General features: G+C 40.2%; 1 protein-coding gene across 7 annotated transcripts in view; it reads left to right on the forward strand.

Moving 5' to 3' along the window:
• Positions 1 to 6,128: 6,128 nt before the first annotated feature.
• The window catches only part of MAST2 (microtubule associated serine/threonine kinase 2), a 185,095-nt gene continuing 163,282 nt past the window's right edge, over positions 6,129 to 27,941 (forward strand). For all 7 annotated transcript variants that reach the window (XM_054572148.1, XM_054572154.1, XM_054572150.1 and 4 more), the window contains exon 1: positions 6,129 to 6,348. In XM_054572148.1, the coding sequence (XP_054428123.1) occupies positions 6,157 to 6,348 (192 nt within the window). In that variant the 5' untranslated portion in view covers positions 6,129 to 6,156. The remainder of the gene's footprint in view (positions 6,349 to 27,941) is intronic.

Raw genomic sequence — 27,941 nt, forward strand, 5'->3', positions numbered from 1 at the left:
GGCAGTGAAAGACAATAGCATCAACTTGGTTATTTAAGCCAGATTCCTGAAGATTCCCTAACTCATCCCATTTGCTCATTTCCCCTATCTGCTAATCATGAAGTCCTGTATATTCTACATCTTTACTATTTCTTCAATTTGTACCTTCTTGTCTAGCCCTACTACTGTAAAACTGACAAGTACCTGATCACTTCTACTTATATTTTATAATAGACTCCTAAGTGATTTCTGGTCTCCACTTTTATTCCCTTCCAATGTATCTATCCAAGACATGTTATTCATAGTTCCAGAGAAGTCTACCACCCTCCTTTATGGAAAATTCTCCCTTACAGTCCTAGAAACTGTCCTAGGCAGTTATATTTTGTACCACTTGATACAATCTTTCAAGTTCTAGACATTGCTAATTGGACCTGGAAGGTACTGCTGACTAATCCATCAGTTATCCAGCAACTATTAAAGTAACTTGACTAGTAAAGTTTAGCCAATTAGATTCTCATCCTTAGGTAAATGAATTAGGAAGTAGGGAATGAATCAGAAAAAAGAAATGAAGTTTTAAAATTGCATCGAGAGATCAATTAGTAGAAAAGAAGCTATGATCAAGACAAAGTTTTTGCTAAGTAGAAAATATCAGTAGACAGAAGTGATGATATAAAGCAATAGTATGGACCAGAGGGCAAATAAGCTTGTTGATTCTGGGAGGAAAAGCAAAAAGACAAATGAATTAAAGTACAGATCAAGAGAAAAGCTTAGTCATGGTAATGACAACATAGAATAAAATGTCCTAAACTTCTACTGCTGAGGATCCTAGAGATGATTCCACTTTCATATTCCCTGAGGCCAGCTGTATTTTTACTCTGGGGTTTCCCTGAGATTACTGGTTTTCCTGAGATGCCAAATGTATCCTAATGTATTCAATATGGATACAGTTTCCATCTGGAGCCAATGACCTGCCAAAAATTACATTTGTGATCCATCGGCTTCTCTAACAAAATAGCTACCAGAAATTGCTATTTTAAATGATAATGACGGAGTTTTGGTTACATGTAACAGACACCCAAAATTATAGTGACTTAAATAAGAAGTGTAGCTCTCTCTTACGTATTAGTACAGAGGGCAGGGGTAGAAGCTCTGCTCTATGAATTTGTCTTGGAACTTCCTACATTGTTGCATTGCCACCCTAGGATGTTTCCTTATCCCTGTGGCCCAAGGTAAATTTCTACCATGAACACTTTCCAAGCAACAGGCTAGATGAAGGAAGAAAAGAAAGGGTAGACATATTTTTTGTCTTTAAGAACATAATTAAAAAGTTGCATTCATCACTTACACCCACATCTGATTGGTCAGAGCTTAGTCACGTGGCTCTACTTAGGCACACGCACACACAAAGGCTAGGAATTGTCTTTATTCTAGGTGACCATGTGCCCAACAATAAAAAAAAGGGAGAATGGATATTGGTTGACAAGTATCTGTTTTTGTCATGATTATAATGAGGAATCTTTGAAGCTGATTCTTAGAAATGTGGGTCCCTTTAAATAAGCGAGGTAGTCTTTCATATAAGATTAGAACATGTTAGTATCACCGAAATAAGCCTCCTCCAAGAAGGCATGTACATTCCTCAGTCCCCTAGAAACAGAGTATTCTCCATTAGGAGGATTAGCAAGGAGTCATTGACAGGGGACCCTCTCTATTTTGAATGTTTGAGGAAGAACTGCAGGTCCCTAGGATGTTGGATCCTTGGGAAACTTGTCCTGGGACTGCTTGTTCCCCTGGCAAGTGACTGGGCTACGTATGGTACCTGAAAAGGTACAGGACAAGAGCTTCAGTTGTGGGAACTCTGGCCTGGGCATCTTTGGCTGAACTTGGCCTGAGGTAATGGGATTTTCTTCTTTCAGAAAACCTTGTTGGATTGGGAGGACCTTGTTATATTGTCTGTTTAAGTCTGCTTGGGCTGGTCTTCCTGGAATAGATTGCAGAGATAGTCACAAATTCTCCCCCCGTCTGAATCTACTCCTTCTTCCCATGTAGCTTTATTCCCCTCTCTCACTGGCTTGCTTTGGCAATGACTTGCTTTGTGACTTACGACTTGCTTTGGCAATGACATGATTGTTAATGTTTCACCAAGAAAGACTTAAAAAGTGCTTTTACCCTGGCTGGGTGGCTCAGTTTGTTGGAACATTGTCCCATGCTCCAAAGGGTCATGGGTTCAATCCCCAGTCATGGGCCATGCCTAGGTTGCAGGTTCAGTCCCTCATTGGGGCACGTATGGGAGGTAACTTATCGATGTTTCCCTCTCCTTCTCTCAAATCAATCAATGTATATTCTCCAGTGAGAATTAAAAAAGCACTCAGACATTGAGGCTTGCTGTGTTTTTCTGCTCTTGGGACAGCTGCCACTGTTGCCATGTGAAGTTCAAGCTAGCCTGCTGGATGAGATGTACACAATTTGGTGCTCTCATTGCTAGGCCAACTGCCAGATATGTGAGAAAGGCCATTCTAGATTATCTAGCCACCAGCCAATCCTCTGCTGACTTCAGCAGAGTTTGTAAGCCTGGCAGTAACCAGCTAAACTGGCTCAGACCATAAGAACCACCCAGTTGATCCACAGAATTGTTAACTAAATAAGTGATTGCTGTTTTAAGTCACAAATTTTGGGTGGTTTTGTTATATAACAGTAGATAATTGCCATACTTACTTTTTACAATATATAAGAACCTTGGAGTTTTTAGATAATTAAGGAGATATTAGACTTTCTGAAAATATGACATGAGGGGCCTAAGGGACTAACAAGAAAAAAGAAAAGTGATGTGATCACATTTATACTCTAAGATTATGAAATTATATTAGTTACATATCTAAGTATTGGTAGCTCTCAGACCTGAGCTCTAAATCAATTTAATCAATAGCTTATTGAACATCTTCACTTGGGTATCTCACTGGCAATTAAGAGCAAACACATCTAAAACATTTAATCACAATCTCCTTCAGACTTCTTTATTATTCCCTATCTCAGTTACCTAACCCAGAAACTTAGAAGTCATTTTCAAGTTCTTTCTCTTTCTCTCCACCCAGATGCAGACAAGAGATCCTATTTCTACTTTGTAACTCTCTCTAAAATTTGTCTGCTTTCTTCCATCAACACTACCACTTTCGTAGTATTTATTATCATTACCTTTCTCCAAAAAAATTGTAATAGCCTCTTAATTTGCATAGGATTTAGTAGTGGGATAGATGACATAAGAAAGAGAAGACTCAAAGATCATTCTGAGGTTTTGGCCTGAGCAACTGAAAAAAAGGCTTGTTATTTATTAAACTGAGGAAGGAGGGATAAGAGTGGATTCAGGCCAGAATGTATCACATGGCCATCTCTGGCTGATGAGAGGCTCAGGCATAAGAAATGAGTATCTGGCTGTATTTATTTTCTATTACCGTGTAATAAATAACCACAAACTTATCAGCTTAAAATAACTCATACTTATCTCACAGTTTCTGTGGATCAGGAGTCCAGGTATGGCCGGGCTATGTTCTTACCTGGAGAAGGATCTGTTTCCAAGCTCACTCAAGTTGTTGGCAGAATTAATTTACTTATGGTTGTTGTAGAACTTAACTCTTCGGGTGTTTTGATTTTGTTTTTTGCTGGCTCTTTGATCAGAGGCTGCCCCTAGCTTCTAGAGGTTGCCTGCAATTTCTTGCCACATGGCCCTCTCCAGGTACCTCCAGAACATGGTACCTTGCTTCTTCAAGGCCATTAGGAGAGTGAAGTGAGTCTGCTGGCAAGACAGAATCTTATATAATGTATTGTAATCATAGAGTGATATGACATCACCTTTGCAATTAGTTAGAAGCAAGTCACATATCCTACCCATACTCAAGAAGAGGGGAATCACACAAAGGCATAAACACTGGTGAGGTGGTAGATCATAAGAGCCACCTTAGAGCCTGTGTGTTACACTGACTTTCCCAGTCCCTATAATGGAAGACGAAAAGTTAGAATGGAGTTGAGATTCCTAAGTTACCAAGGGTGAGTCAGTGGATTCTCTTGCCAGAGACTGTGAATTTGGAATGGTGACGCAATTACGAAGAGGTTAGAATCCCTTTGCAGAGGTGGATGGCAGCAACATAGCATATTGTCTGGTGGTGGTGTGGGAGTGGTGGTGACAGCAATGTCCTGAAATTGTCCCTTATTTGCAGTCTATAGAGGCTCCTTGTTTCCTATGTTTCATATAGCTGCTTCTCCAGTCTCTGTTCGGTTTTGTGAGCCCCTCTATATAGCTTTCCATTAAATTCCCCCTTAGGCTTAAGATGGTCAGAGTTTGTTTCTATTGTTTGTACCAAGGATGTGGCAGACCCTGTATATGCAGGGAAATATAAACAGCTAATATAATTATATATAGTTGGTACAGTAGGGATTAATAGGTGAGGTAGGTAGAGACCAGATTTCGGATGGCCTTGCCAACCATAGTAATTTTAGAGTAGCACGTTACATGACAATTCTTGTAAAGGCATTTTGGAGGATGATTTGAAGAGAAAGAGAGTGGTCGTAGATGAACCAGTTAGAAAGATTACCCTGTCAAGTAGGTGAGAGAAGATAAGACTTGAGCTGAGGTGGTGTCAGTGGGATGGAAAGAGAAGGCAGACTGGAGAGATAAGAAAAGTAAGGAAGGAGTCTAGGATGACTTCCAGGTTTCTGGTTGAGGCAACTGGATGGATGGTAGGAAGTAAAACAGGAGATATAGAAGAATGGTAATAGGCTATAGAGTGCATTGATTGTGTGCCAGGCTTTGGTATCTGACTGATCTTGATTTGAATCCTGGCTTTCCATTTATTAGCTGTATCCTATTTAGCATGTTATATAACTTGAGCCTCAGTTTCCTCAACTGTAAATTGGAAAAAAAACATAACTTATCTGTTGTTTGCATACATATGAATTGAATGTGGTGTCTATAGGTCCAGTTGGCACCTCATAATATTAACTATTATTATTTTTCAGGAAGCGTTCAGGGAGAACCCTGAACTAGGGAAAAATACAACGTTGTGAAGAACTAGGGAAAAATATAACGTTGTGGCAGACTAGCTGATCTACAGCCACGTTGCTGAGCAGATGAGTCACTTGAAGGCTGCTCAAGCCACAGCTGGACTGGTTGTGGCCAGGCTGGACTGGGTTACAACATGATGACTTCATTGTCACTGGGGAATTATGGGAATCGTTCCGGAAGCCTTTTTGTCGTCCTCTTCCCCGAGAAGGAATCCATCACTTCTTCCTCTTTTACAGGATTTTGCACATCCTGGCTTACTTTCTGGAAGCAGCAAGAAACAGTGGAAAGGGACAGAAAAGCCAGAATTTGGATCCTGTCGAGTTTTTTCACTGATTTGCCAGAGTGCTTGTCATTTCACCTCTGTCTTATCTGTAACGTGAGAATGGGCACACTGCCTTCAAAGTGTGATGTGAAGATTAGGTGACAGCGGCAAGCGCTCAATAAAAAGACATACATAAGTATTTTATTAATTCGCTGTATATTTTGACTCCTTCCTGCTCTTGGTCCCTCTCCCCACAGTTCCTTGAAGACACTGATCAGTTCTAACTCATTTTTGGATCCCTACTAGCACTTACCTTGGCCAAGCACACATTTTCATGAATGGGTGAATGAAAGAATCAATGAGCGCCTGCAGCCGCAGCCGTGCGCCGAGAGCCCCGCCCCCTTCCGCTCTCCCCACTACAGACAGGGGCCACGGGCGGGTCTCTCGCGACCGTTCGCTGACGCGTGCGCGGGATACCGCGCGCGGCTGGAGGTGGCGGGCGGGCTCCCCGTGCGCGCGCGCCAGGGGAGGGCAGGGGGGTGGGGCCCGGCCGGAGGCTGGCGGGCGGGCCGCTGGCTATAGAGCCGGCGGCGTCGGTGGCGGGTGGCCGGCTAAGCGCGTGCCGGGTGGAAGAAAACGAGAGGCGGCGGCGATGCTTCCTCCTCTTTGAGGAGCGCCGAAAAGGCCGCGGCGCTTGAGGCCCCAGAAAGCGCGGAGGAGTTGCGAACTGGGGTCCGTGGCTTCGGGCGCCCGCCGGGCCATGGTGGCGGCGGGCGGTGGTTGGCGCGGCAGCGCTGCGGCCCGGAGCAGCGCGGGGCCCGGAGAGTCGCGGCGCTGACGACCGCCCGGCCCAGCAGCAGCTATGAAGCGGAGTCGCTGCCGCGACCGACCTCAGCCTCCGCCGCCGCCGCCGCCGCCGGCCGCGCGTGGGGAGGATGGGGCTCAGCGGGCGGCCGAGCTACCCCAGCCCCTGCCCCCGCGCCGGCGAGTGCCGTCTGGGAGGCAGCGACTGGAGGAGCGGCCCGGGCCCGCGGGGCCTGAGGTTAAGGAACAGGTAGGGCGGGCTGGGGTCCCGGGGGGAAAGGATGGAGGGGCAGTCTGAATGGAAGCAGTGGGGGAGGGGATCTCAGGCGGGAAGACGTGTTAGGGCATTTGAGGGGTGGGGACTGAGTAGTTGCGCAGAGGGAATGGGAGGTCTGCAGTGGGGAGTGGAGAAATGGAACTGATGGGCTGGGGTTGAATGGGAAATGGGGGAGAAGAGAGATGAAAAAATGGTCCTAAGGGTGTTCGTAGTCAGGAGTTCTGGATGGGAAAAAGGGACGCTGAATGTGGGCTGGGAGTAAGGGCACTGCAAAAAATAGGTTTACGAAAAGGGATATTGAGGAGTTACCGAGTGGGGTAAATATGGTAAGGTAGGGAAAGTCAATTATTATATAGTAAGTGTTATCCTATTTCCTAGAGGTTGTTTTGACAGTTATAAAAACGGATGTTATTCCCAAGCGTTCTCTGATTTGGCCATCATTGTAGTCCTGTAGGAGTGTGTGTGTCCAGAACCCTTTTTTAAAGTTCTCAGTAACGATCTATTTCTCGAGAAAGCACTTTTAAAACACCCGCCTGTGTGCAATCCCAAGCCCAATGCTGTGAACAGGGAATTCATAAGTATAGGCTCTGCCTTCTAAGAGTTTTCCACTGAAAACATCTTGATGGGAAAACGCTGATAGAAACAGTGAAAAAATATTCATGGAGTATCTGAATGGACAGGACGTGTATATAATTTATTAATCAAGTGTAGGTTTGGTTAGAAGTAGGGGTTAAAGGTCAGTTTTATTGGGGAGGAGGAGTTGTCACTAGTAGTTGTAGGAAGTTCAGTGAAAGGAGAATATGTGGTCTTTGATCTTGTGGGATTTGCAGGAAAATGTTCTGTAATGAACTCTAGTGATAGCTTTCCTTTTGCACTCCAGACCCTACTGACTTCATCTTTGAATCTTTCAACACTTCTATTAAGTTTCCTGCTTCTTTCCCAACAGTTAAATAAGTACTTTTCTTAGACACCAATTCCTTACAACAGTTTCAGCGATGCACATGCTAGTACTTGGAATTTTTTCCCCTTTTGTTCTTTTACCTTTTATTCTCCATCCAGCCCTGAATAGACTTCATGATTGGCTATTTCTGCCCTTGCTTTTAGGCCACTGAGCATTGTCCTATTGCTGTAATTTTCCTCCTCATCCATGCCTTTTATATTTTCTGCAGTACCTATTCAAAACTTTAAAAAAGTATTTAAAGCCCAGATCCTTTCCTTACTCAGTTTACCTGGTCCAGTTGACTTTATTGCCTGCTTCTCTAAAGAGTTCAAGACTACTTGATTTTCTCCTCTTCTTTATATAAGGATTTCTGTGTTCATTCATCTCAAGGAAAGAAGTATTAATCACCCTTTCTGAGGCTTATACCTTATGTTCTTGATTTCATCTCATCTCATTTGCCCTTGTTATGTGTGTTATTTTCTCTTTGTCTTAAACCTTAAATACAAAACAAAACAACACAATTTTCCTGTATTGTGTAACCTACCTAAGCTACTTTGTTATCTCTTTGCTTCACCAGCAACCTTCTTGAAAAATGAGTCAGCTTCCTCACCCTGTAGACATTTCTCTCATATTATGGTTTGGCTTCTACACTTAAACTCTCCTAAAACTGAATTTTGAAAGTCACCAGTAACTTTTTATGTTTGTTTATTTACTTTTTTATTGAGGTGTGACTTAGATACAAATTGAATGTTCATTCAGCCAATGAATTTTTTTACAGGTCGAATATACCCATGTAACCCCTACTTAGATCAAAATGTGGAACATTTTCAGTACCCTAGAACCCTCTTCCAAAGGACACTTTCCCAACCTCCATTACCATGGATTAGTTTTGCCTCTTCTTGAGCTTCATATAAATGAAATCATACAGTTTGTACTCTTTTGTGACTAGATTCTTTTATTCAGATCATGTTTGTGAGATCCATCTATATTGTTGCTTATGAAAATAGTTGGTTCTTTTTCATTGTTGTATAGTTTTTCATTGTGTGAACATACCATAATGGATACTAAAATGTCTTTTCAAATTAAAAAACAATGCATGGCTACTTGTGAAGAGTTTTCATTGTGAAAGAATTACACAGCAGTCCCAGGGACCTTTAAATTATTAAATCTGATAGACTTCTCTTAGTCCTTATTCTCCCTGACCTCTGTGAACTATTTGTCATTATTAATCCTCTGTTCCTTCTCAATATTTTCTTTAGTCACACTGTCCATTCCAATTCTATTTGTATGACTGCTTCTTGTGTGTCTGTCTTTATTTTCCTGTTTCCTGTTGCTTGTGGATATGTCCTTTGCTGTTAGCTCTTTCCTTAATTGTACTCTGTTTTTTTAGGGGGCTTCCCTATTTGTGACAAGTGCTTAGGATGTGGAACAAAGGTCTCTGACCCTCTTTATTCATAGCATTGTGTCACAGAACTTTCTTGTAGAGTGATATGAGTCTCCAGTACTGACCTTTTCCCTTAGCTGTACATTGCCATTTCTATGCTTAATGTTTCCATCATAGACTTTTAGCATTTGTGGTCTTAACATTGGTGATTTTCATAATTTGATAGTGTCTTTGAAAGGTCGTAACTTGTAATTATTTGATTATGAAAAGGTAAAAACTTCAGTTGTGTGTTTTAGAGGCTGGATGGATTCCATTCATTCAGGGAGTAAGAGCTTAGCTGATCAGTAAGCATCCACGTCTCACAAATGACTTTGTTCTCCATTTATCATGACGTAGAGTAATGCATGTTACACTTTATACTATACTATACTTATATTTAGGAATAGGGTCTGAACAGGATGCTAGACTTGGATCTCTAGAGGGTCAGTGGCTTATTACTGTATCATTGAAATAGAATTTATTATTTCTCCTTTAAAATGTGCTTCTTTCTTTCTTTGTCATCAAACTTGAAACTGTATCTGAGATCTTTGAGTTCTCCTTTAATCCCCTTATTCAGGTTCTGCTAATTCTACCTTCTTGACATCTTTCAAATCTTTATTCTCATTGTCATCACCTAAATACTGTATTTCTCTGCTTTTAGTCTTTTTTTTTAATGTTTAAAAGATTTTATTTATTTATTTTTAGAGAGAGGGGAAGGGAGGGAGAAAGAGAGGGATAGAAACATCTATATGAAAGAGAAACATCAGTCAATTGGCTTTCTTACGTGCCCTGACCGGGGAAGGAACCCGCAACTCAGGCATGTGCCCTGAATGGGAATTGAAGCAGTGATCTTTTGCTTTGCAGGAGAACGCCCAACCAACAGAGGCACACTGGTCAGGGCTTTCCTTTCAAAATATATGTAGAATCTAACTGTGTCTCACCTACCACCCTACCACCGTGTCGAAGCTAACATCATCTTGACTGAATTTTTTAATAGTTTTTTTTTTTTCAGTTACTTCCCTGCTTTCATTCCTGCTCTCCCTACAATCTGAGCTCTAGACTCCTATTTTGAGTTTCCTGTGTAGCATTTCCATTTGGATAGCTAAGAGACCTTTCAAATTTAACTTGTCCAAAACTGAACTCCTGATTTTTTCCTCCCAGTCTGCTTCTTCCCCAGTCTTTCCCATGTCAATAATTGGCGTTACCATGCATTACTCAGATCGAAACTTGGAAGATGTCTTTGATTCTCTTCTTGGCCTCATATTCCACATTCACCCCATCAGGTCTGGTTGGTGCTGCATTCAGATTGCATGAGACTTTTCCCTTCTAGATCATCACTACCCTGATCTTAACCTCTACCATGTTTCTTTTCTCTTTCTTTCTTTTTTCTTTTTTTTTAAAGATTTTATTTATTCTTAGAGAAAGAGGAAGAGAGGGAGAAAGGGAGGGAGAGAAACATGTGTGAGAGAAACATCAATCAGTTGCCTCTCACATGCCCCCAACTGGGGACCTGGCCCGCAACCCAGGCATGTGCCCTTACTGTTCATAGGCCTGCTCTCAAACCACTAAGCCACACCAGCTAGGGCTCTTTTCTTTCTTTTTTTAAAAAATTATATTTTATTGGTTATACTATTACAGTTGTCCTGATTTTCCCCCCTTTGCCTCCTCCAGCCAGTACCCCATACTTTCTCAGGCAGTCCCCCCACTGTTGTCACATCCATGGGTCATGCGTGTAAGTTCTTTGGCTACTCCATTGCCTATATGGTACTTTACATCCACGTGGCTGTTCTGTGACTACCTATTTGTACTTCTTATTGCTTTCACCTCTTCACCCATTCTCCCCCTCCCCGCTCCTATCTGGCAACCTTCTGGTAACTAACTTCTTTCATTTTGCTTTTAAGAGTCTCTTTTTTATCTTTAGCCTTTGGCCTTTTAATAATGATGTGTCTTGGAGTGGGACTCATTGCATTCATCATAATTGGGACTCTGTGCTTCCTGGACTTGCATGTCTATTTCCTTCACTAAATTAGGGAAGTTTTCTTTCACTATTTTTTCAGATAGGTTTCCAATTTTTGCTCTTTCTCCTCTCCTTCTGGCACCCCTATGATGCGAATGTTGGACCTCTTAAAGTTGCCCCAGAGGCTGTTTATACTATCCTCATATTTTTGGATTCTTTTTTCTTCATGTTGTTCTTTGTGGTTGTTTTTTGCTTCCTTATGTTCCAAATGGTTGATTTGATTTTCGGCTTCATCCGTTCTACTGTTGTTTCCTTGAAATTGTTCTTTATTTCAATTAGAGTATCCTTTGTTTCTGACTGGATCTTTTTTATGCTGTTGAGGTCCTCACTAAGTTCCTTGATCATCCTTATAACCAGTGTTTTGAACTCTGCATCTGGTAGATCGCTTATCTCCATTTTGTTTAGCTCTTTTTCTGGAGTTTTGACCTATTCTTTCATTTGTCTCCTCATTTTTGCAGCCTCCCTGTGTTTGTTTTATGTATTAGGTAGAGGTGCTTTGACTCTGTGCCTTGGTAGCATGGCCTAATGTAGTAGGTGTCCTGTAAGGTCCAGTGGCACAGCCTCCCCTATCAAGGCATGACCTTTGTGTGTGCGGAGTACTTGGTCCTCTTGTAGTCGAGCCTTGGTTGCTGTTGGCAGATCAATGAGAGGGATTTAGCCAGGCCAGTCAGCTACAAGGACTGGCAGTGACCACTGACCACCAACCTCCACCATTCATGGAGGATCAGCTGTGCAGGGGCAGGGTGGTGGTGCTCCAAAAGGTCTGTAGCTGTTGCCTGGGTGCTTGGCCCTGAGGTTTCCTGGGTGGTGCAGGCCAAGGTCAGCCCCGACCTGTGTTTTGCCCATGGCACCCTGCCTGAGCTGTAAGCAGTCTGAGATGGCTGCTACTTGTGCTGGGCTTGAAGATTCCTAGGTGAAGCCAAGCTGTGACTCTAATCTGGCTGTCCCTAGGATTCACTGAAGCCAGCAGTTGCTTGTTTGATAAGATTTAGGAGCCAAGATCAGCCACTCTTATGAAAAGGCAGTTTGGGTGGACCACAAGTTGGGTGGGGTAGAGCCTGTATGGATCTTCAAGGCAGGTCAAACAGTGGAAGCCAGGTTGATGGAGTCTCAGATATAGCATCAGTTTACTACTGGCTCTGTGGGGTGACAGCTCAGCAAATGGACAATGGCCTCTGCTTACCCCGATGCTAGACACTTCAGTTTCTCCCTGTATACCTGAGAGAAACCCTGTTATAACCCTGGGTGACTGGTTTGCTTCAAGCTGCCACCCTGGTGCTGGAGCTCAGAGGGATTGAGTCTGAATAGAGGAGTCCATGTGTGGATTCCTCAAGAGGTACTTCTGAGGGCTCCAGCAGGCTCCTCCACTGACTTAATTCCCACTGGCTTTTGCAGCCAGAAGTTGTGGGGACTTATCTTCACGGCACTGGAAGCCTGAGCTAAGGGGTTCTGGTGTGGGTCTGGGACTCCTCGCTCCTGAGATATTGCTCCTGAATGTTTATCCATGTGGGTCCTGGACCAGTCATTCCATGTCTGCCACCCTCCTACCAGTCTGGATGGATGTGGTTTCTTCAATTCCGTGGTTGTCAGACTTCCGTTCAATTAGATTTCTGACGTTCCTGACTGATGGTTGTTCTGTATTTTAGTGGTAATTTTGATGTTGTACAAAGAGGCAAGGCATGTGTGCCTATATTGTCATCTTGACCGGCAGCCATCCACTGTTATCTTTCATCTAGATTACTGTAAAAGTCTCCAGGATCTATTCTGGTTCCCCACCTAACCCCACCTTACCTCCCTTTACCCCACCTCCTTTCCCCATAGGATTTTGTATATAGTAAGATCAGTCAGTATTATGCCGTCAAAGCTTAAATCAGAGTTTGTCACCCCTTACTGAAAACCCTACAGTGGCTTTTCATCACAATTTGGATCTGCCTTTTGGTCTTGTCAAGCCTCATTTCCTTCCACTGTTATTGTTCATTGAGCTGTAGTCACACTGGCTGCCTTGATAGTCTCCAAATGTATTAAGTATATTCAAAACCTGAGGACATTTTAAAAATTATTTGAGAACTTCTTCTACACTTGGTTGTTTTCTCTACCTGAGATTTTCTTTTTCCAGATATGTGATCTGTCCAGAAGGTGTCCATCAATGTAATATGAAAAATTGAGACATTTATTGAAGAAGATACAACATACATTGTACATAGGACAATGACACCTCAGTCCCCTTCAAAGTAGGCATCTTGGAACCTCACATAGTTCTTCCAATGACCATCAGCTGCCCCATCATATGTTCCTGAATCTCATTGATGATCTGAAATGTCTTCCCTTTCAAAGGCAATTTTAGTTTTGGGAGAAGTCATAGGGCACTGAATCTGGTCTGCTAGGGGTCTGAGTCACCTGAGTGATTTGATGTTTTGCCAAAAAACTCATCTTGAGACTTGATGCAAGAGTGGACGCTTTGTTGCAATGAAGCTGCCAGTCACCAGTTGCCCATAGCTGTGGCCTTCTATAAGATGCGAATACCTTCTGCGGAGGAATATTCAAGCCTAATGCAAAATTTTATGCAGATTCGTTGCTCTACTCACTCATTCATTTTGAATGTGTTGGCCACACAGTACGCATGCTTACTCAATGGCGTCTACTGCCCAGCTCCACCCCCTGCTACTGACTAGTACATTGAAATTGTCATTGTTTACACATTTGTGTTCCAGTCCACTATCCTTGGTTGCCAGGTTACATTGATGGTGCACAAACTGTTCTCATTGCATTATCAACGGCTGGACTTTTTCTGGACAGACTACATAGAGACACAGACACACACGTATACAGCCGGCTTCCTCATTTTATTTGGGTCTGTTTAGATATCACTTCCTTAAAGAGACCTTCCTTGACCAGGAAGTTTTACTTTTAAAAGTAACACTCTTAATCATTCTCTTTCCCTCTTTTTATTCACCTGTTAGTGTGACATATTTGCTATTTATTATCATTCCTCTCCATTAAAATAAGTGTTTTATGAGGAGAGGAATTTGGGTTTGGTTTCTTCACTCCTATATCTTCAGTTTCTAGAATCGTATATAGAAGTTTCTAAATATATATTTCTGAGTGAATGTATGGTGATTGAGTTATTCTGTGACTTCAAATTCCAACTCTGTGACCTGAGGCAAGTTACTTAAGTTTTCTAAGCCTGAATTATCCCATGTATATATAATAGAGATAATATTATTACCTAAGTCATAGAATTATTGTGAGGATTCAATAAATTAATCCATGTAAAACACTTATTACAAAGCCTGATACTAAGAAGTGCTCAATAATGGTTAAATTATCATTATATTTTAAAGGTACATGCAGAGAATGTATGATAATAGAGTTCATCTATAGTGTTCTCATCTGCTTTTAAAAGAAATATAAGAGAGAAAGATATGCCTTGACCTCTGGTTTGTCAGTGTTGCTGAACTGTTCTTTTACTTCGTTCAGCTTGAAAAGGAGTCTTTATTTAATTCATGCATTTTTCTCTTTAGGGACATTTTTATGGATTTCTTTATTAAGTAACTTGCTTAGAAGATAGTACAGTCTCCCTGGGTTTTAGAATATAATTAATAACAAACTCAGGCCCTGGCTGGTGTGGCTCAGTGGATTGATTACCAGCCTGAGAACCGAAAGGTTGCTGGTACCATTCCTGGTCAGGGCACATGCCTGGGTTGTGGGCCACATCCCCAGTTTGGAGTGTGTGAGAGGCAACTGATCCATATATCTCTTGCACATTGCCGTTTCTCTCCCTCTCTTTCTCCCTCACTTCCCCTCTCTAAAAGTAAATAAATAAAATCTTAAAAAAAAAAAACAAAACAAAGAACAAACTTAGACCAAGGAGAGACCACATTTTAAAATGTTGTGATATTTTAGTTGTACCAGCTTTAATGTAGCAGCACTTCCTACCAGTGAACCTGAGTAGTAGGTGCACAAATCCATTAAGCCTTAATTTGTTGGAGATTAATAAGCCACATAGTTTCTGTGCCACTATTTCAGCAAAGCAGAGATAGCAGAGTAATGTTAAGTCTTCTAATTTTCATGACTACTTGAGACCTTTAGGAATATTTTTGAAAGCAAAGTTTAGAAATAGTATTTAAAAAATTCCTTAAGTTATTTCAGAGGTGTGCTACCAAAATGGTTTTGTTCAGGTGACTCAGGAACATCTGAGTTCTGCCTTTGACCAGTAGGAGAAAGGGACATTTTATTACTAGGTCTAATGCTAGTAGTCTTCTATATTAAAGAACACTAGTTGCTGTAACATACATTCAGAATAGCCCAGACTAATGGAGGCTGTAGTATTTTCTACACATGCTTCCAAGGTCACCTGAGGAAGGTTGGGGATCTTGTGGGAGGTTTTTCTGGACCAGGTTTGCAAATGGCTTAATCACTTTCCCCTTATTCCATTGCCAGAGTTCAATCCCAGGGTCATACTGAACTGCTAGAAGGCTGGGAAATACCATCTAGATTGTGCTCAGGAAGAAGGCGAATCATGTTTGATAAATATCTAGCTAGTCCCTACCACAGGGCTCAAATCCCAATATAGTTCTAAACTAGAACTATGTAGAAATCCTGATATTTTGGGTATAGACAGCCTGTTACCATAGTCTCCTTTCATTCCTTGTAGGCAGGCCCACAGAGTTTTGAGTAATAACCACTTTGAATGCAAGTAAAGAAAGGCCTTTTCCCAAGAACAGCTAGATCTGGAAAAGCTTGTTTTCCTTTGCCTGCAGAGCTAGCCTCTGGCAATCCCTGTAGGCCTTCAGATCTTGGGGGCTAGTGCGAGCTCTCCTTAGGCCTTTTTCACTTTGTCAGTTGAGCCAGGTGGAAGAAGAAAAAAAGTCAGAAGGAAGCCAAAGAGATGCCAGAGAGAGAGGCAACTGGATTTCAGCTCTTTTCAATTTAATAGGCTCCTGGAAGGATGTGTGGCCCTAGGGAGCCCACCTCCACATGTGCTTTGACTTTTAAAATACCATACAGTGTAATTAACATAAAATTTATAATTAGTGACACTTAGTACCTCAAATATTGTGCAACAGTCACCACTATCTAGTTTCAGAACATTCACATCACCCCAGAAGGAAATCTTGTACCAAATAAGAAGTTATTCCCCATTTCTACTTTTCCCCCTATTCCTGGCAAAGACTCATTTGTTTCCTGTTGCTATGGACTCTGGACATTTTCATATAAATGGAATCACAATGTGTGGCTTTAATGTCTGGCATCTCTCACTTAGCATACTGTTTTAGCATACAATTACCCACATTGTAGCATATATCAGTACTTGCTTTTTATGGCTGAGTAATATGCTGTTGCATACATATACTGTATTTTTTTCATCCACTCATCAGTTGATGGGCATTTGGGTTGTTTCTAACTTTTGGTAATTTGGATAGTGTTGCTGTGAACATTCGTGTGCAAGTTTTTGTTTGAACACCTATTTTTCAGTTTTTCCGGTGTGTGTGCATGCACATGTGCGTGTGTGTATGGTCTGTCCGGAAGTTATCCAGCCATGTACTATGAAAAACAGAGACATTTATTGAAAAAGATACAAGATACAAGAAACATTTTACATAGGGCAATGATATCTTAGTCCTGTTCAAACTAGGCACCTTGGGACGTCACAGTTCTCCCAGTTGCCATCAGCCAACCCCTTTCAAAGATGATTTTAAGTTTTGGGGAAAGCCAGAAGTCGCAGGGTGTCAAATCTGGGCTGTGGGGGGGCTTGTGTCACCTAGGCGATTTGATGTTTCACCTAAAACTCTGTACAGACATGATGCATGAGTGGCTCATTGTTGTGATAAAGCTGCCAATCACCAGTTGCCCCTAGCTGTGTCCTTCTGAATCATCCAAATAGTTTCCGTGGAGGAATGTTCAAGCTTAATGCAAAATTTGACACAGATTCTTTGCTCTACTTGTTCAGTAATTTTGAATGCGTCAACTACGTGGTACACATGCTCACTCAGTGGCATGTACTGCCCCCATTGACTAGTACAGTGAGGTCGTCATTGTTCACACATGGCACATACCAGTTCACTCTCCTTGGCTGTCAGGTTACATGGGTGTCGTGCAGACTTTTCTCATTATATTAACTGTGGCTGGACTTTTTCTGAACAGATCTCGTGTATATACATATGTGGAATTGCTGGATCATATGGTAATTCTTTGTTTTGAGTTTGTGAGGAACTGGTAAACTGTTTTCCACAGTGACTGTACCATTTTAACACTCCCACCAGCAATGTATGAGGGCTTCAGTTTGTCCACAACCTTACCAATACTTGTTTTCTTTTGAAAAAAAATTATGAACTACACTGGTGTGGCTCAGTGTATTGAGTGCTGGCCTGTGAACCAAAGGGTCACCAGTTAAATTCCCAGTCAGGGAACTTGCCTGGATTGCGGTCCTGGTCCCCAGTTGGGGGCATGTGGGAGGCAGCCACACATTGATGTTTCTCCCTCTCTCTTTCTCCCTCCCTTCCCCTCGCTCTAAAAATAAATAAAATAAAAAAATATTATAGCCATCCTAGTAGGTATAAATGATAAAATGATATCTCGTGCTTTTGATTTGCATTTCCCTACAGATTAATGATGTTGAGCATCTTTGATGCATTTGTTGTCCATTTGTATATCGTTGTCATAGAAATATCTATGCAAGTCTGTTAGTTTTAAACTGGGTTATTTGTTATTGAATTGTGAGAGTTTTATATTTAGTCTGGATACTATACTCTTATCAGATATGATTTTCAGATATTTTCTTCCATTTGGTGGATTGTCTTTCACTTTCTTGCTAGTGTCCTTTGATGCACAAAAGTTACTAATTTTGGTGAAGTATGCTTCATTTTTTTATTTTGTTGCTTGTGATTTTGGTGTCATATCCTAAAAATCATTGCCAAGTCCAAGGTCATGAAGATATACTCCAATGTTTTCTTATAAGAGTTTTATAGTTTTAGCTCTTATATTTAGGTGTTTGATCCATTTTGAGCTAATATTTTGCATACGATATGAGGTAAGGGTCTACATTTACCCTTTTGCATGTGACTATTTAGTTGTCCTTTGTGCTTCAGCTTTTCCCTCCCAAGACTGGCTCAGTGAAATGAACTTAGTCCAATCAGAGCCTCACTCCTCTTTGAGGAGGAGTGTGAAATATATTCGGGCCAGTTTTTTTTTTTTAATTTTATTTTTCAATTACAGTTTATGTTCAATATTATTTTGTATTAGTTTCAGGTATACAGCATAGTGGTTAGACAGTCATATATTTTACAGAGTGTCCTCCCTACCCTCTGATACTTCCAGTACCCACTTGACACCATACATTGGTGTCATTATTACAATATTATTGACTGTATTTTCTATAATGTATTTTACTTCCCCATGACTATTTTGTAACTACCAATTTGTACTTAATCTTTTTACCTTTTTCACCCTGTTTCCCTGGGCCATTATTCTCAGTTTTTGTTTTTGTTTTTACTTTTTAAAATATGCATTTTATTGATTATGCTATTACAGTTGTCCCAATTTTTCTCCCGTTTATTCCTCTCTGTCCTACATCTCCATTCCTGCAGGAATCACCGCCCCCCCTCCCCTCCTCCCCCAGTTCATGTCCATGGGTCGTACATGTAAGTTATTTGGCTTCTCCATTTCCTATACTACTCTTAACTTTGCCCTGTCTATTTTATATCTACTATTTATGCCACTTATTCCCTGTACCTTTCTCCCTATTTTTCTCCCTCCCTCTTCCCCTCTGATCTCCATTTCTGTGATTCTGTTCCTGTTTTAGTTGTTTGCTTAGTTTTTGTTTTTGTTTCTTAGGTTCAGTTGTTGATAGTTGTGAGTTTGTTTTCATTTTACTGTTCATAGTTTTTTATCTTCTTTTTCTCAGGTAAGTCCCTTTAACATTTCATATAATGAGGGCTTGGTGATGATGAACTCCTTTAACTTGACCTTATCTGGGATGCACTTTATCTTCCCTTCCATTCTAAATGATAGCTTTGCTGGGTAGAGTAATCTTGGATGTCTGTCCTTGCTTTTCTTGACTTTGAATACTTCTTTCCAGACCTTTCTTGCCTACAAGGTTTCTGTTGAGAAATCAGCTGATAGTCTTATGGGAGCTCCTTTGTAGGTAACTGTCTCCTTTTCTCTTGCTGCTTTTAAGATTCTCTCCTTATCTTTAATCTTGGGTAATTTAATCTTGGTGTGTGCATCTTGGGTCCGTCTTCTCTGGGACTCTCTGAGCTTCCTCGATCTCCTGGAAGTCTATTTCCTTGCCCAGATTGGGGAAGTTATCCTTTATTATTTGTTCAAATAAGTTTTCAATTTCTTGCTTTTCCTCTTCTCCTTCTGGCAACCCTATGACTTGGATGTTGGAACTTTTAAAGTTGTCCAGAGGTTCTTAAGCCTCTCCTCATTTTTTTGAATTCCTGTTTCTTCATTCTGTTCTGGTTGAAAGTTTATCTCTTCTGCTCCCTATCATTGATTTGAGTCCTGGTTTCCTTCCCTTTACTGTTGGTTCCTTGTGTATTTTTCTTCATTTCACTTTGCATAGCCTTCAATTTTCTCTCCTTTTTGTGATCATACTCAACCATTTCTGTAAGCATCCTGATTACCAGTGTTTTAAACTGTGCATCTGATAGGTTGGCTATTTGTTCATCGCTTAGTTCTATTGTTTTGAGCTTTGATCTGTTCTTTCATTTGGGCCATATTTCTTTGTTCAGCATGCCTGTTACATTGTAAGGGGTGGAGCCTTAGGTATTTGCCAGGGTGGGGCAACTCACATTGCTGCGTTGTGATGCTGAATGTCGGGGAGGAGTCAGAGAGGGAACAATGCTACTTGCTTGGCTCTTGGCCAGCTTTAAGTCACTTCCTGCACTACCCACAAGCAAATTGGGCCCTTCTGGTGATGACTTCTGGGTGGGTGGGTTTATGTATGTTTTAGGATCTCGTGGTCTCTCCAACAAACTCTTCTGTGAGGCTGGGAGTTTCTCCTGCCACTGCCACCCCCACATGTTTTTATAGCCAGAGGTTTTGAGGCCTTCTTTTCCCTCACTGGAACCTGGATTGCACAGTCTGTCTTGCTCCCCAGCTGTTCCTCCTGGTTTATCTGCATGCAAATGTGGGACTACCAGGTCCACTAGCTGCTGCCTTGCCTCATGTCTTCTCTGCCTCGGCTGCCCATCTTTACCCTTCTTACTGGTCTGGATGTTTCTTTTTTTCACTCCTTGGTTGTCGGACTTCCATATGGTTCGATTTTCTGGCAGTTGTGGTTATTTTTTGTTTTTAAATTTGTTGTCCTCCTTTTGGTTGTACGAGGTGGCAAAGCATATCTTCTTGTGCCTCCATCTTGGCTGGAAGTCTGTTTTCTCAGTTTTAATTTGCTTTTTTATGTTTCTAATTTCTTCTTGAGCTATCTCATAAGTGAATTTATCCAATCTTGATTCATGTTTTGTAGCATAACTGTTTTAAGTAATTTCTTTAAACTAAGAAGCTTATAGTTTAAGAGGAGAAACAATAAAAATACAGTATGACAAGCGCAACAACAGAAAAGTACATCGTTTATAAAAGTATTAAAGGGCAGAGGACTTATCTCTGTTGAAGTCTATAAAACATTCCTGAAGGAGGTGACATCTGAGCTGGATTTACAAAGACGAGTGGGGCTTTTGCCAGACAGGTTATGGGGGGAAACATGACAAAATTATAAATAAATGGCATACTGTTTGAAAAACACTTTAGGCATGATGATAAAATTGAGGAAACCCATATCCTTACAAGATAAAATGAATAATTTCTTAGAATATATGTCAGTTCTCACTCCAAAAATCCTGTCAACATCCTTTTGAAATGTATATTTCTTTTTTCTTTTTTTTCCAGTAACTGACTTATTTATTAAAATGAAACTATGAGTTTATTTTAAGGTATAAAATATTCATTAGGTATGTGACTTTTGCTGAAGTTTTTGACTCATTCTCACTGACCATGATCATGGCTATTTAATTATTTCAACATTGATGCTTTGCTATTCATTTTAATTGCGCCCTCAATATAGCCAACAGTTGTAAAATGTATGATGATTGTGTCACAGCCTTTTTATTTCCTGCCAGTGTTGCATCTGATGGTCGCTGTCTGCTAGTGGCGGAGAGGCCATGCCAGATGGAACTGATGTGTTCATTGATATCCAACAGTCTTTAAATTCAAGTTTGTGCAGCTGCTAAATGGTGAAGACAGAATTCAAACCCAGGCAGATGGATTCCAGTGCTCATTATCCTGGTCTCTGGCAAAGGCGGGAGCAGAGTGGGCTAGAGATGCATGACGAGACAGGGGAAGGAGGCTTTGGGGAGAGAACTGAGAGTAGCTAGGGGGATCTCAGTGCTGACTTATCCCCCATGTGGCAGCAGCCATTTTTCTCAGGAAGAGACCATTATTTGTATTTCTTGATCCTAGTCTTTTATACTACCATTTTTAGAGGTCCCTTCTAATTTAATCAAAATATCCCTCTTAAGTGATTTTTAAACTTAGTATGCTACAGAAGTATAGCCTAATGCATTTTTCTGCATTTTTGCTTATTGTGTTCTTTCTCCTTTCCCTATTTCCTTAAGTTTCTTCTTATATCATTTCCTTTCTGCTTAGAGAACTTTCTTTAGCTATTCTTTTAGTATAGGTCTTCTGCTGACAAATTCTCTCATCCTTCTTCTAAGGGTTATTTTTGTTGGATATTGCTTTTGGTTAATAGTTCTTTTGTTTCAACACTTGTATATTACTGTGCTACTTCATTCTGGACTTTATGGTGTCTGAGGAGAAATCTGCTGTCATTTAAAATAATTTTTTTCCTATAGGTAGAGTGTGATTTTTTTCTGGCTGCTTTCATATTTTTGTTTATAATTTTTTCAGAATTTTTAAAAAAGATTTTATTTTTTAATAAATAAATAAAGTTATTTACTGGGGGTATGTGCACCCCCAACTGGGGACCTGGTCTGCAAACCAGGCATGTGCCCTGATTGGGAATCGAACCAGTGATCTTTTGGTTTGCAGGCCGGCACTTAATCTACTGAGCAACACCAGCCAGGGCTCTCTCATTGAGGTATTTTTATTTTGTATGTTTATACCCTTTTTGTCTTGATTTCCTCTGTAATTGCCATGTTTTGTGTGTAGTTGATTTTTTTTTGGTGTAGTGAACTATTTTGACCCCAACTCATTTCCTCTTGTGTATACCTTTTAGATACATATTTTTGCTTGCCATGGGGATTACTTGTAACATCCTACATTTATAACAGTTTACTTTGAATCTGTGCTAGCTTCAGATGCATACAAAAACTCTGCTCCTATATAGTTCTGTTACCCAACCCTCTTTATGGTGTTGTCAGAAATCATATCTTCATACATTGTGTACCCACTAGCATAGTTTTATTATTATTGTTTTGTTCATTTATCATTTAAGTTATATAGGAAACAAAAAGTGGAGTTACAAGCCAAAAATACTGGCTTTTATATTTGCCCACTTTGTTACCTTTACTGGAGATCTTTATATGTTAATATGGCTCAAGTTTTTGCTTTGTGTCTTCATTTCAGTCTGAAGGATTGAAGGAGTCGTTTTTGGGCAGCTGTAGTTGTAAAGGACTCTGGCAGCTTTTGTTTATTTGGGACTGTCTTAATTTTTCCCTTATTTTTGGAAAGACAGTTTTGCCGCATATAGAATTCTAAGTTGACAGTTTTTTTTTAACCAAGAGATTTTCAATCATACTCGTTTGTACATATTGTGATTGCCAAACATTAAGTATTACAAACTCACAAGTGCTATTTTTAAGGCTCAGTAAAATAGAAAATTAAACACTTTTAAGTTATATTGACCATAGTAACTTTTGCTTATAGCAACTATTCACACAGAAAGTACTCAAAAAATGTTCACTAATGATTTCAAGCATACTTTGTTAATTATTCCCTAAAGGTACTTTGCCCCTAAATTATATATATGTTCTCATTTAATATGGCCACTTTCACCAAGTTGAAAATGCTAAAAGTAAACCTCAGTTTTATAACATTTGTCAAGAAGAAATGCTTTCCTAAGTGATAGGCTGTAAAAAATGAGACCAATATGACAAAACTTCACGGCATTAAGTCTCTTCACATTGTGTAAGATAATACATAACAAATTATAATTTAGCATCCCTGATCTTCAGAAGATTTACTAAAAGAGTTAGAAAACTTTTTTCTGGAAGGTCTCATAGTGAAGCTAAGTTTTAGAAGGTTTGCCTTAACGATTAGCCCACCAAGCAAATGGCTACACATCTAAATATTAAGAAGAGGCTTATTCAGGTAAGGCAAGAATTTAAAAACCTAAATTGACAGTTCTTTCTATCAACACTTCACATATGTCATCCTTCTTCTGGATTCTGTCTGTGTCTGGTTCAGATGCAAGCTTGGCTGTTAACCTGATTGAGGATCCCCTATATGTGATGAGTTGTATCCTTTGCTGCTACGAATATTTTCTCTTTGTCATTTGCTTTGACAGTTTGACGATAATATGTCTCAGTGTGGATCTATTTGCGTTTAACTTACTTGAAACTTGTTGAGCTTCTTGAACATGTAGTTTTATGTCTCATCAAATTTGGGAAGTGTTGGGACATTATTTCTTCAGATATTCTTTCTTCCCCTTTTTTCCCCTGGGGTTCCCTTATTTTATATATCATTTCTTCTGAAGATGCCCCCTATTCCTTTAGACTCTCTTCACTTTTTTTCATTCTTTTTCTTCTGCTCTTCAGACTGTATACTGCAATTGTACTGTCTTCAAGATTGCTAATTCTGTTTTAGCCAGCTCAAATCCATTCTTTAACTCCTCTTCTGAAATTTTTATTTTATTCTTTTCTTCTTCAGAACTTCTGCTGGTTCCTTTTTTAAAAATAATTTCTGTCTTTTTGTTGGTATTTTTATTTTGTTCATGAATTTCCCCCTGATTATCTTTTATTCTTTGTCCAGGTTTTTCTTTACAGATCGGAGCATATTTAAGATGGTGGATTTAGCTCTTGCTGGTGTGACTCAGTTATTTGGAACATTGTCTTATACATCAAAAGTTTGCTGGTTTGATTCCCAGTCAGGGCACATGGCCTGGGTTGCAGGTTTGGTCCCGGTTGGGGCACGTGCAGAAGGAAGCCAATCAATGCCAATTGATGATTCTCTCACACATCGATGTTTCTTTCCCTTTCTTTCTCGTTCCCTTCCCTTCTCTCTAAAATAAAAAAAAAAATAGAAAATAATTTTTAAAATGACAGTGGATTTTAAAGTTTACTACTGTGTTCAGTGGTGTGCTTTCTCAGGAATGGTTTCTGTTAATTTATTCTGATTCTTAAATTGGCCATATCTTTGTATGACTTGTGACTTTTTTTGTTGAAAAATGAATATTTGAATATTGTTAACTCTGGAAATCAGCTTATCCCCTCCAGGGTTTGCCAGCTTTTGATTGTTGAAGATGGTAAGTGACCTTTTTTTTAGTGAGTTCCCCAATCTTTTTTGCAGAAACTGTGTTTTTTCGTATGTATAGTACTGAAGTTTCTATTCCTTAGCTTGTGTTTTGACAGAGATTTCTTTGACCTCAAGAAGCTAAGCAAACAAACTAACAAACCTCGCAGTCTTTACAGACTTGAGTTTGTGCTTGGGTTCTTCTTCAACACTTAGCTAGGGAACCTGTATTGAACCTAGGGATCAGCCCGAGATGAAAGCTTAAAGTCTTTTGAGGTCTTTTCTGAGCATGTGTTTTGCCCCAGCCTTTCAAAAATAACCCTGTATACACAGGTGTTTTTGATTGCCCTGATTTCTTCTTTTCCTCCCAGACCTCAGGCGGTCTGTTTCATGTCTTATTTGTAATCTTTTGCTCAGGTGGCTGTGGGTGTATGGATCACCTTACAGTGTTTTTGAGTAATACCTGCTGCTTTTCCTCCTTGAGCAAATCTGGTGAAATAGAGAAGAGTGCCATGTGTCAGTCTTTCAGGTAGTCCCCAGATAAGTTAGAACAAACAGTAATTTGCAAAGGTCTGTTATTCTTCTTCTGAAACCAGGTACCAGGGTCCCACACTGGGGACATTGACTGATGTCTTCAAGATTGCCTCCATCATCCTGCAGAATGAAAGCTCACTACTTCAATTCCTGGTCAGGGCACATGCCTGGATTGCAGGTTTGGACCCTGGTAGGGGTGCATATGAAAGACAACTGATTGATGTTTCTCATATTGCTGTTTATCTCTCTGTTTTTCTCTCCCCCCTCCCTCTTTCTAAAAATATGTAAATAAAATCTTAAAAAAAGAAACAAAGGAGTGTGTAGAGCAAGTCAAGTAAAAAGGCTACAAAACTTTAGTTACATTTTTAAAGTTTATTTTATTCTCATTTGAGAGAGAGGGAAAGTATGGAGAGAGGGAGAGAGACACACACACACACATCGATTGGTTGCTTCCTGCAGGTGCCCCAACTGGGGATTAAACTTGCAACCTAGGCATGTGCCTTGAAGATAATTGAGTTGTTGACCTTTTGGTTATCGGACTATGCTCCAACCTGCTGAGCCACACTGGCCAATTCTGTTTATTGATTTGAGAGAGGGAGAGAGGAAGGGACAGAGAGAATAGATGTGAGAGTGAAACATTGATCTGTTACCTCCCATAGGTGCCCTGACTGGGGATTGAACCCAAGACCTAGGTATGTGCTCTGAGCAGGAATTGAACCACAACCTGTTGGTGTACAGCAGGGATCCTCAACCCACGGGCCAAGGACTGATACCAGTCCATTGCCTGTTAGGAACTGGGCCACACAGCAGGAAATGAGTGGCAGGCAAGCAAGTGAAGCTTCCTTCGCATCACCTCCTGAGCTCCACCTCTTGTACCCTACCAACCCCTCCATCATGTCCATGGAATAATTGTCTACTATGCAGCCAGTCCTTGGCACCAAAAAGGTTGGGGACTACTGGTGTACAGAACATCAGTCCAACCAGCTGAGCTACTCCATCAAGGCAGCTTTCCTATTTTTAAGCTGACTTCTTGGTTCAGCATTCTCTTGGTTGCTATAAACGTTTGACTATTTTCCAGAATTCTTACAAAGGTAGTTTTGACAGTTTCTGTTTTTTTTTCTGGTGTTTTCATGGGGGAGACGTTAGCTTGGAGCTGTGTAGTCCACCGTTTTGCTAATGTTACTTCTCGTGATTTATGTTTTTATTTTCTAATGATAGTTTCTTTTTTAAAAATATATTTTATTTATTTATTTTTAGAGAGGGGGAAAGGAGGAGAAAGAGAAGGATAGAAACTTCAATGTGCAAGAGAAACAGTCATTGGTTGCCTCTTGCATACTCCCAACTGGGGACCTGGCCCGCAACCCAGGCATGTGCCCTGACTGGGAATCGCACTGGCAGCCTTTTGGTCCACAGGCTGGCACTCAATCCCCTGAGCCACACCAGCTGAAACTATCATTAGGGGTATCTAATGATAGTTTCATGTGTTTGTCATATTTGCCTCTTGCAAAAGTGTTTGTTCAGTCTTTGGCTCATGTTATTTATTGGCTTGTGTGTTTTCTTGAGTAATGAAAAGTTGTAAAAGATCTCTCTGCATACTGAATGCTAACCCTTTCTCAGCTGTGTGTTTTTTAAATATTTTATGTGTGACTTTTCTTTTTTATATTTTGTTATATTATATTGTTTATGCTATTATAGTTGTCCCAATTTACCCCCTTTGTCCTCCACCTACCAGCCTCCCTACTCCGTCAGGTATTCCCCATACCATTGTCCATGTCCATGGGTCCTGCATATATGTTCTTTGGCTACTCTTTTCCCTATGCTGTACTTTACATCCCCATGATTATTCTGTAATTACTAATTTGTACTTATTAATCTCTTCACCTTTTTCACCCATCCCCCAGGCCTTCTTCCCATCTGGCAACCAACTAAATGTTCTCTGTATCTATGATTCTGTTCTTGTTCTCCCTATTCGTTTTTGTTTTTTAGGGTCAATTGTTGATAGATATGTATTTAATGCCATTTTATTGTTCATATTTTTAATCTTCTTAAAGAATCTCCTTTAACATTTCATATAATACTGGTTTGGTGGTGATGAACTTATTTGGCTTTTTCTTTTTTGGAAAGGTACAATTTTTACTATTGTCATAGCAGAGTTTTATTTGTAAACTTGTTTTGCCTTCTTTATCCCCAGGCTTGAAAGCATGCCACTCAATTCAGAAACCTTTAAGTTATTCTTCCTCCTCCTCTTCAAGGTTAACTCCCTATTTTGATTAGGAATTATTTGATCATAGAAATGACAGAAACCAATTTTACCTAGTTTAAGTAGAAAGGAAGAACTTATTTTAAGGGTACTGTGGTATCCCATTGGTCCTGGAAATATGTAGTTTGGCTGGACCTTGTAGGTGATTAGAAATGGGAACCAGAAAACTGCAAGAAATTAAGTTAGTATGGAAGTCAGTAAGTACCTTGTACTTCCTGTGCCCTTTATCTTTCTCTCTTGGGTTATTTGTGGTTCTGTCTTACTTGCTTCATTCTCCTATCCTGTCCCTTAATGAGATCTTGGATAAACTCAACAATGTTCTGCTGTTTTTAAATGTTAAGTGTAGTTGAGCAAAAGGACACAGAACAGTTCAGGCTGACTGATTCATATAAAGGTTTTCACTTTATATAATCTATCCTGTTAGATGCCTGGATAGTGGTTACTCTGGAGGGATCTGGCGTAGTGACTAGAAGGGAGTACAGGGACTTTCTGGGTTGCTTGGTTATGTCTTTTAAAAAAAGTCTTGATCCAGTTACATAGGTATGTTTAATTTGTAAAAATTTGTTGACATATCCTTAGGTATGTGTACTTTTATGAAACGACCAAGGTTCTTAAGTAAAAGTTAAAAAGACATCCTAGTTTAAACGTTAAATTTAATGTTCAATTTAATTTATATTTTCTTCCTTTTGCAAGATTTTGACAGGGGAGACTTGGAATAAGAAGGAGAATGATCTTTCATTTTTTTCTCTCTCTGTTTTCTGGCTTTTTTTTTTTTGGTATGTTATCATAGGGAATAGGGAGATTGGAAAGGATATGTCTTTCTCTTAATTGGTGTTGAGCTAGTTATCTGTTGGTTGTTGTTCCTCTTATTTATAAAGATTTTATTCTTTTTAAAGAGAGGGGAAGGGAGGAAGAAAGAGAGGGA

Source organism: Pteronotus mesoamericanus, unplaced genomic scaffold, assembly GCF_021234165.1.
Source record: "Pteronotus mesoamericanus isolate MK-2021 breed Mesoamerican mustached bat unplaced genomic scaffold, CSHL_Meso_final contig_221, whole genome shotgun sequence".
Classification (NCBI taxonomy): domain Eukaryota; kingdom Metazoa; phylum Chordata; class Mammalia; order Chiroptera; family Mormoopidae; genus Pteronotus; species Pteronotus mesoamericanus.